General features: G+C 52.9%; 1 protein-coding gene across 1 annotated transcript in view; it reads right to left on the minus strand.

Annotated features, from left to right (window-relative positions):
• The window catches only part of GPSM1 (G protein signaling modulator 1), a 63,822-nt gene extending 54,023 nt beyond the window's left edge, over positions 1 to 9,799 (minus strand). Inside the window, exon 1 of the mRNA XM_077787915.1 lies at positions 9,711 to 9,799. Within this exon, the coding sequence (XP_077644041.1) occupies positions 9,711 to 9,769 (59 nt within the window). The 5' untranslated portion in view covers positions 9,770 to 9,799. The remainder of the gene's footprint in view (positions 1 to 9,710) is intronic.
• Positions 9,800 to 10,121: the final 322 nt, after the last annotated feature.

A 10,121-nucleotide genomic window follows, 5' to 3' on the forward strand; every position in this document is an offset into this window, starting at 1 on the left:
CCTGAGCTCCCTGCAGAAGCTGCTCATGGACCAGGATCTCCTCAGAGCCTGTGGTAGCTGCTGCAACCCTCCCTGCCTGCCCTCCCAGCAGGGCACAGCAAAGGGATGGACAGACAGAAAACAGCAGCTCTCCCTTCTCCCCTGGCTTTAGCCAGGAAGGCACCAAACCACACTTCCATCAGCCAAGCAGTCCATGCTCCGAGTTTCCTGGATTACTGCCCTGATGGAAGCAATTCATACCACAGCTGGCCAAAGGCTGTGGCCTTAAAATTCTGGGCACATGGCAGTGAACTCGTATGTTTTATTATTTAGACTCATGCAGGAGCTCAGACACTCGCCTGAACTCGGAGGCCAGGAAATGCCTGGACGTACACGTGGAGTATCACAATTCCAGGACATTCAGCTGCTTTTATGGGTGTAAGCCTCCACTCAAGCACCATGAGATGTTGGCCCGTGGGCTTCCCAAGCTGCAAATCACAAGGGCTTGTTTGTCAGGGGAAAAGAGAACCACCCGTGGCTTAGGAAGCTCGGAATTTCCATTTGCTAGTCGCTGGTGGTTTGTATTCCTGCCTTCATGCTGCAGCAGGCTTGGCTGATAAACAAGCTGAATCTGATGGCCTCTGTGTTTTGCAGCAAGATCCAATCCCCAGAGCATTTCCTCCATACAAATCTCTGCAGACAGCTGCTAAAAAAAGGGGCTGTTGCTGCTGCAGCACCAGCTGGGATATGGTGAGTGCACAAGGACAGCAAGGACAGGACCCTCCCCAAAGCCCTGGCAGCTCCTGCCCATCCCAAATCCTTCCTGCCTGACTGGAACTACAGATGTGTGCTGTTCTCCCTGCATCTTTCACCATACCCCAAAGCAGGGCAGCTCCACTCACTCCCACAATTTGACTTGTAGGATTTTCTGACAGGGAACATCGCTTTGTGTCCCTCTCTCCTTTTTAAATTAACTGCTCTCTTCTCAAAGCCTAAGAGACAGGGAACTGGTGGAGTCACAGGTGCCTGAGCACTCAGGGCTGTTCTGCTTTTTTCAAGCCAGTTCCTGGCTCTGGGCTTTTCTCAGTGATCAGAGCCCAGGGCCACCCAGGCTGCTTTCTCCTGTGGTTTGCAGTGTTCCCTTTGCAAGGGACACCTTGTAAACAGAGAGAGCCTGGTCTTTCATTCACCAGCTGGTAACTTCCTCCTAAACAACTTTCTCCTCCTTGTTAGAACAGCAGAGCCACTGTAATTTCGTGTGACACCAGTGCTGCAGTGCCCAGCAGGGCTCAGTGAAGGACAAAGCCAAGGTCTCCAATTCACAATTAGCACAATTACCCTCATTCTGACGTGGGCAAGGAAGTGGTGAAGGAAAGGAGTGGGAGTCAGGACATTCAGCTCCCAGTTTTACCACCTCTGTTCTCTTTCACCCTGAAGGCTACACAATTTCCCACCCTTGAAAACAGGAACAATATTTCCCAGAAAAGCTGCAATAAAATACTGGTGTTTACCATGCACTCTGGAGCCCTGGAACGGATGCAACCCTGCCAGGATCCACTCAGCACCATCACACAAACCATGAATAACAGTAATTAACAAATAGCCCCAGAGAGAGGAGTATTAATCAGCACTTCCCAGCTCTCCTCAGGCATGAACGGATATTCCACAGATGGAGTGCACAAAGAGCCACCTCAACTCTGCAGCGTGGATCACAAAAGAAACTTCTCCCAGAACTAGCTAATTTAGGCTGAAGCTGCTTCAGAGCACAGGAAAAAGCAGCAATTCACACCCAAGTACCAAGGAGGCACCACCAGGTAGAGGTGAACACTCAAATGGCACCTGCTGTGACACCCCCCAGAGCAAATACACTGCAAAACCACAGGAGTGTCAAGAAAGTCTGGGAAACAGAACTGGGAAGGCAAAGCCTGTAAAATAAAAAAAAAAACCAACCCTGTTCTACCTGTAAATACCCATTTGTTCAGCTCTGTTCAGCAAGGCGTGGAGAAACTCCACCACACACAAGGACCCCTGTCCCAGCAGTGGGGTGGGGCTTCCCTGGGGAACTCAGCACAATTATTCATTATTTGTGCTGCCCTATGGCAAAGCTGATCTCCTCGTGCTGAGTCTGCTGCAATCCTGGAAGAGAAGCCAATCCTCCCAGGGAGAGGCTGCAAATGAAGCCATCTGCCCCAAATCCCAGCACGCATCAGCAGCTGGACCTGCAGCCACAGGAGGCAGGAAAGGAATCCCTGTCTCAGGAGCCAGCTCTGCTCCCTGGCAGCCAGAAGGTGTGAGGAGAACAGAGCAGGGTGCCCAGGGCAGGAAGGAGCCCTGCCAGCCCCTGTGTGCTCAGAGCAGCCTCCAGCAGCCACCCTGTGCAGCTCAGAGCTCACAGCTCCCAGCCCTGCCCATGCATTTTTAAAAGCAGCTTCCAAGACAAAACATCTGCTCGCAGGTGGAACGTGAAATAGCTCTTACACTGAGCTATGTTATTAGTGTTTTTCCCATTTAAGTCCTCTTTTCCTGGCCTTTCTCTTGCATTAGCCCCTAACTCCCAGCTAGCAGCTCCCCTGGCTGCTCCAGAGGGTGGAAGAGGAAAGGATAACAGAAAAGCTTGAGGGGAGCCAAGAGAATCCAATATTCCTCTTCCAAAAATCTCTCCAGGGGTAGCAGCTGCACAGAGCTACTGATTCACAGCAGAAGGTGAAGCTTCTTTGGCTGGATCCTGGCTAATCTCAGAGTCAGAAAGGAAACACCTGTGGTTCCAGTGCCTGCCATCCTCGGGCAAAATCCTCCTGCTGCAAGCAAACTGGGAATAGATTTTTAAGCTATTTACTCCTACCCTGAAGGTACTGAACAGACAGCAGCACTGCTTTCCAAATCATTCATTCAGGGGTTTGTTGCTGCTCCAGTGTCCAGGGCCTTACAGAAGGTCTCCTTATCCTTCCACTGAAGTTAGGAAGAGCAGGTATCAGTGAGGTGCTTCAGCAGATGCTTGTCCCCTCCTTTCCAAGCTTCAGTGGGACAGGGATCCCTCAGGCACTTCCAGGATCAGGCCATGACACTGGTTTGGGTTTGGCTGCCCACTTTGAAGGCTCTCATGCCTCAGATTCAGTTCTAAAAAGAGCCTGTCTGTGCCCCTCTCCTAAGGGAACAGAGGTCATGGCTATTGTCCTCAGCCAGCCCAGTTAATTTTATCTCAGAAGTGAGTTAAGTGACTTAAGTACAGAGCTGGGCTGCAAATTGCTCATTTAATATTGCCCTTGAAACTGCACTGTAATGATAATTTTTCACTTCCTTCCCTAGGCAGTTGCATAACATTGCTGGGCATTGTTTAGAGAGCTCCAAAGCTGAGGCAGCCGTGTCCCTTTCACCCTCTCCTCACCAAGCACTAGCAGGGATGTTGACTTTCTGGTTGTGGGGAGGTTTTGGCTTTTCCTTTTTCTTTCATTCTATTAGCTTATTACATTAAACAACAGATGGACGTGACTCTGAATGCAAATACCCTTCCAACAAAATTATTCCTACTTTCTTCAGCTTTCAGTGGAGAAAAAAAAATCCCATTTATATCAGTTAAACCTAAGCCAGTTAGAAAGTCAAATCTGTCAAATAACATTTAATTAAAAGTATCTTTAGGGAGGGAGCAGCTCGGTCAATGAAAAGCTTTCCCACTGACAATATAAATAGCCCAGGACCAGAACAGCCCCACTTTGTGGTTGGGATACTCAGCCTGTCTGCCCAGACCAGGAGGAATGTGGGTTTCATGGCTTTGGTTGGCAAAGGATTTTATAGGAGGGAAGCGGAATTCTGGAAGCTGGGCTGGCTGATCAAAGGGGCACAGAGTAGGACTGGGATGGGAGGGATGGGACACAGCACCAGGGACACCTGAGAGCAATTTGGACAGAAAATTGCTCTTCAAGAACAGCATCAAGAGTTCAGTAAGATCCCTCTCTCCACTTTCAGAAAGTTGCTGCTTGTGGCTTCTTGCAGGTAAGACCTGCCAGAGCTCAAACCTGTTCTTCGAGCAAGTCTGGGCACCACCTTGAGTTCAAAATGATGAGACAGCAAGAAATCAACATACCACAACAGAAACGCAGTTTGTGTTCTCCAGGACCAAAGTCTGACCTGCTGGAGAGGAGGGAAGAGAGGGGAAGGCAGGGACAGGAGAGGTGGGGAACGAGGCAGGAGACAGCAGCACCTGCTCTGTGCACAGCAGTGACAAAGCTGTGTCCTGGGACGTGCTGAAGCAGCACAGGTGAAGGGAGCCACATCTAGGAAGTCCCTGCACCCAGGACACAGGCTCAGGGCAGGTGGCAGCAGGGTGGTCCTGCAGGGACCCCCTGTCCCACCCCTGCCTGGCTCCAGCTCCAAGCACAGAGAAGCAGAGGTGGGGATGTCACCCCTCAGGGCACACCTGAGCCCTCCTGCTTTACCAGGAGCCCACAGACACTCCAGAGGTCTGAATCCAGGCAGGATCTTCCATCCTGATGACTTTCCTTTAACAAACTAAGCCATCCTATCACTGCCAGCCCCTAAAAACATCCCTTCCTATCTGCCTCCCACAGATGCTCCCTCCAAGCCTGAGGCCTGGATCAGTGAGAAGTTGATCCCCCAGACTTTTACCAGCATTTCAAATTTTAAGCCTTTCTGCTTCTGCCTATGACTTTGCTCATCCTCAAGGCACGGCTTTCCCCTGTGGTTTTATGTAATATATCAGGAAAAAACCCAATGTCTGGGACACTGAGCTGGAGGAGGGGAATGCCAAGGGAGCTGTGCAGCCTGTTCCTGTCCCCAGTCACCACAGTGGTCATGCTCCAGCTGCATTTGGCTCAAGAGAGGAAGAGCCAAAAATGAATTTAAAAATCACTCTTCTATAACAAATCAATTTCTCAGCTTTCATAACACGTTTTCATCCTTTGGTATAACAGGCACTGCTTCTCCTAACTTGGAAAATAAGGGGCAGCAGATCCCTAATTGGCCACATCCTCCAGGAAAACAGGAATTAATCACACACAGGATTTTCCTGTGGCATAAGCAGCTCAGGCTGTGCTATCAGCCAGAGCTCTGGCAGGACCTGGAGCCAGAACAGGACCCACCACTCAAGGTTTGAACAAAACTGCTGCACCAGTCACCATCATCCAAACACCAGTCTCCTGCTCACAGGAACTCTTTCCAGTGTTCCTCCTCTCCTGCTGGCCAAGAGCTCCTGGAAGCACCTTCCCAGGAGAGAAGCAGGAGTGACCATCGGGCAGCAAAAGGCACCTGAGCTGGGCATGGAGCTCTGGCAGCACAGCTCCCTCCTGCCCCACAGCCAACATCCCAGGTGGGAAGGGTCACAGCTGCTTCCAGACCCAGCTTGGTGTGATTATTAACATTTATCCTGCAGGAATAAATGGCTTTGAGGGGTGTCCTCAGCTGAGTCACAAACTGATTTGATTTCAGCTGACTCAGTGACAAGCTTGGAATAACCACAAACACGTGGCCAAGGCACAACGTTCTCTTTCTGCTCTGCCTGGCACAAACATCTTGGACAGGGCACAGGATTTGGGGATCAAGAATCCAGAGGGACTGCTGCCACCCAGGAGAGGCTCAACGAGCAGCACGTGAGCCAGGGAAGTGCAAGTCAGCACAGGAGAAGGCAGAGCATCAGCTCAGCATCATTTATATGTGCACACATCCAACCAACGCCCTGAGGACAAGAAGAGTTTGGACTGGAGCAGCACCTGCAGGGCAAAGGCAAAGCAGGATCACTCTGTGCCAGGCACAAAGCTCAGCCCTGTCCCACAGGGGAGCAGGGACAGAGCTGCTCTCCCCACATCCCACGAGGTGAAACACACTAGAACCAAAAAAGGACACCCCAAATCCTGGGAAACCTGCAAAGCACCAGGCCCCAGTGCCAGGTCTGCCCACAGGATCCCTCTCCCTGCTGAGGTGGACACTCAGTGTCCTGCCTGGCTCCACTCTGGGATGCCCACACGACTCAGCAGTGCTGAAAGTACAAGTGAGAAGTTCAGAACATTCAAGACAGAAGTCAACAAAGCCAGCTCTTCCTGCTAAGCTATCATGTAATTTTTGCTCAGGCCAGCTATTATGCAGCACAGCTATTTTAGAAATGTTTGTCCTGTTTTTACATGTCCTTCTGCCTGGTGGAGAATGCCAGCAGAAGAAAAAACAGAATCTTTCAGAAACCTCTGATCCAGCATTCAGAAATGTAATAAGCAATTTCAAGTTTAATCTGCAGAGTAAACAGAGACCAAATGGTCATTCCCAGCTTTCTGGTAGTGTACCTGAGCCCTTTCCCAATCCCACAGAGGAAGCTGATTGCACTTTGCCAAACCCAGCACTGCTGCTGGTGCTAATTTTCACCTCAGGCAGATACAATTAAATACCACCTCTTGGAAAGAAAATAGCTGTTAGTCTCATATAAAGTCAGATTCAAAAGTTGTGCGAGTTTACTTTACAAGACCTGGGGAAAACACCAAGTATTTAATGGTATTGTTATCCCTTGGCTGCATACAAAACAAAGAAGAAATCCACTCCAGTAGTGAATTTTCTCCCCAATTTGCTTTGCAGACCCCAAACTCTGTCTCAACCACCAGGCTGAGCTGTGCCCTCTCTCTCTGCCTTCCATGTCAGAAGGCCAGCAGTTTCTCCATCCCATTTTTCCCATCAGAAGAGGAGGAAGGAGCCTCCTCTCTGCAGCTCTGTGGTGCTCAGAGCACTCTCTAATTGCCCGATGCACATTCAGGTCAGGTCCTCACCCTGGTGACACTAACGAGTGAGATGGGGACTGTTGTGACACAATCAAGGGAAGTTTGTAAACATCACAAAAGCCAGGAGTGCTTTGGGAAACAGAGCCTGCAGGAGAGCAGAGAGCAAGGGAAGGGAAAGGTGTGCTTTTATCTGAGTTCTCAGGGCAGATTAATGCATTTCTGGACTGACTGCAGCATTATCTAATGTTCTTTCTGTGTGGGATCGATAACATCTCCATGATGTCAGTGCAGGACAGCAAGGGTTTCCCCAGGACATGTGCATGTTTCCCTCCCAGACCCAGAAATCTCCAGAGTGGCCTTTTAAAAGCAAGGGCCCAAATCCAGGAGAGCAATGGTGGACTTGTCTGCAGCATGAGCTTGTCTCTGTCCACAGTCCAGGGGAACCACTGGATGGATTTGGTGCTTCCTACACCTTCAAAACCAGCCAGCCAGCACAAAAAGGCAGATTAGAGCAGCTGCAGCAGTGGATTTTCAGAGCAGGACACCTGCTGCCAGCAGGTATTTCACAGCTCCTACAACCCCTATTCTGCACAACAAGTCCTCAGAGGTTACACACAGCACTTAAATTAATACCAGCCCAAAACCCCGTGGAAAGTAAAGCAGTAACTCGGGCTCACAGAAAAATTGGCCAGCTCAAATTTGAGGAGCACAATCACAGAACTGGCCAATCCCAACAAGCTCCAGCAGTGACTCCACAGATACACCAGCCCTGCAGAGCCACAACTTCCAAAGCCCTGAACTTCCAACAAGTGCTGCCTGAAACTTCACAGCTCTGTGTAGCAAACGGCATCAGAAAGGTGAAAAAATGCAGACACAGAGCTGCACAGGGGCAGAAACACCCTGGGTTGTGGTGTATGACTGCTGTAGCAAAAGTTTTGACTCCAGTCTCTGTAAATAGAGAGATTTGGCCCAGTCAGCACATGGATTATTTGCTGCCAGCACAACAGAGCACATGCCTTTGTTTAGGAGGGGCTGAATTTAGGGAACCACTAAAGGATGTAATAAAATGAATAAACACTTTCATTTTTGGCATGTTTCTCCCCACCTTGCCCTGTTTCCTAGAAGGAAAATACCTTCCCTAGCTCTCCTGCCTGCACAGGTAACTTCTGCAGTTCTTACACCTTAATGAATGCTCTTAGGCAGAAAGAAAATCCCACATACTAAGATTTTAGTTACTAGATTTTTAGTCCCAGTCACCTGAGGTTCCACCCATCACACCAGACGGAGCCACTGAATTCAGTCTCAAGTTTCTGCACTGCAATAAAAGTGAAATTAAGGAAGAAACTAAGAAACCACTTATTTTGCAGAGCAGAAGGGACAGAGACTCCACCAGCACTTGCTTTCAAGGCCTAAAAGGCACAGCAGAGACTTGTAAAGCCACATGTCCTGCCAGAGCCACCCAGATAAGCCACAGGAAAACACTTCCCATTTCTCTTCCCCAGCAGCTGGGAGCACAGCTCATCTGCAGGCACACATTTGTGATAAGCAGCCTCCCGCTAAAATTTCCTTTACAGAAGTGACCAAAATCTAGTCCTCAAGAAGTTTCCATGAAAAACAAAGAGAAAGAAAGAAGAAGCCCAAGTCTGGTTAAAATGCAGCAGGTTTCTCCCCAGCTCTAGCTGCCCCAGAGTAGGCAGAGCAATGGTATTAAGTGCTGCCTCCTTTTTCCCTGGAGTTGCTCCACAACACAACATAAGCAAGAAACACCTGCTGCCCACCCTGATGAACCAACACTCCTTAAAGCACACAGCCCACTAGCTGCTGTGCTAATTACTGCAGAGCCTGCAAGGAGAATTGGTGAAAACCTACTGTGTCCCATACATTTCAAGCACTCCTGGGCTTTTTTAGCCCTCTAGTCCAGCCACTGCATCACCTCCACTTCAGACTGCTAGAGGAGAAATAAAACACCGTGGTGAACAGCATGAACAACGCTGTAAGGCCTCAAAGTCACTCCTTTAGTCTTCTTTGGGCACAGCATTTTCCAGCTTTGAGCTAAATGAAGAGAATGAGTCTTGCCACGAACGCCAAACAGCCTGCAGCTATTTTTTTTCCCCCCAGCCCTGTGTGAATCCCTGTAGCACCCAGTTTCAAACCCGAGACTCGAAGTCTCTGCAGCGCGGTCAGGACCCTCCCGTGCCAATGCCCAGCACCCAGGAGCTTCCAGCGTCACCCTCCTCAGCCCAGGAGCCGCTCGCTGCAGGCGGTGCCAAGGATGCCCCCGGAGCATCACCCACGGAGGGAGCGCCGCGTCCTTCCCGGCTCCGCATCCCCACCGTGCAACAAACCCTGCTGCCCGCGGCTGAGCCCGGGGCTGGGCTCGGGCACCGGGCTGTCCCCGGGGCTGGGCTGTCCCCAAGGACCGGGACCGGGCTGTCCCCGGGGCTGGGCTCGGGCACCGGGCTGTCCCCGGGGCTGGGCTGTCCCCAAGGACCGGGCTGTCCCCGGGGCTGGGCTGTGCCCGGGCACCGGGCTGTCCCCGGGGCTGGGCTGTCCCCAAGGACCGGGACCGGGCTGTCCCTGGGGCTGGGCTGTCCCCGGGGCTGGGCTGTGTCCAAGGACCGGGCTGTCCCTGGGGCTGGGCTGTCCCCAAGCACCGGGCTGTCCCCGGGGCTGGGCTGTCCCCAAGGACCGGGCTGTCCCCGGGGCTGGGCTGTCCCCAAGGACCGGGCTGTCCCCGGGGCTGGGCTGTCCCCAAGGACCGGGCTGTCCCCGGGGCTGGGCTGTCCCCAAGGACCGGGCTGTCCCCGAGGACCGGGCTGTCCCTGGGGCTGGGCTGTCCCCTGGGCTGGGCTGTCCCCGAGGACCGGGCTGTCACCGGGGCTGGGCTGGGCTGTCCCCGAGCACCGGGCTGTCACCGGGGCTGGGCTGGGCTGTCCCCGAGCACCGGGCTGTCCCCGGGGCTCCGCGGGCTCGCAGCTCGGGGCCGGGCTGTCCCCGCTGCGGGCCAGCCCCGCTCACCTGCAGTAGAAGCGCCGGGCGGCGGAGCCGGGGCTGTCCCCGCCGGCCGGGCTCGCCATGGGCGCCGGCCCCGCGGCGGGGAGCGGGCAGCGGAGTATGGCAGCGCCGGGAAGTGATGCACCGAGCAAAGAAACTCGCGGGCAGGCCCCTCCTCCGGCTGATGTCACCCGGCCTGCCTCCCTCCTCCCCTCCCTTCTGCCGCGGGACGGGGAGCGCGGAGCCGGGCACGGCATCCCCCGGGCTGCCTGAGCCCCCGTGTGCCCCCGGGACATCCCCCCGGGAATACTTCAGTGCTCACCTGGGAGCGGCCCCGGGCACGGCATCCCCCCCGGGACAATCCCCGGGAATGCCTCAGTGCTCACCTGGGAGCGACCCCCGGGCACGGCATCCCCCGGGCTGCCAGAGCCCCCC

Source organism: Lonchura striata, chromosome 22, assembly GCF_046129695.1.
Source record: "Lonchura striata isolate bLonStr1 chromosome 22, bLonStr1.mat, whole genome shotgun sequence".
NCBI classification, from domain to species: Eukaryota; Metazoa; Chordata; class Aves; order Passeriformes; family Estrildidae; genus Lonchura; species Lonchura striata.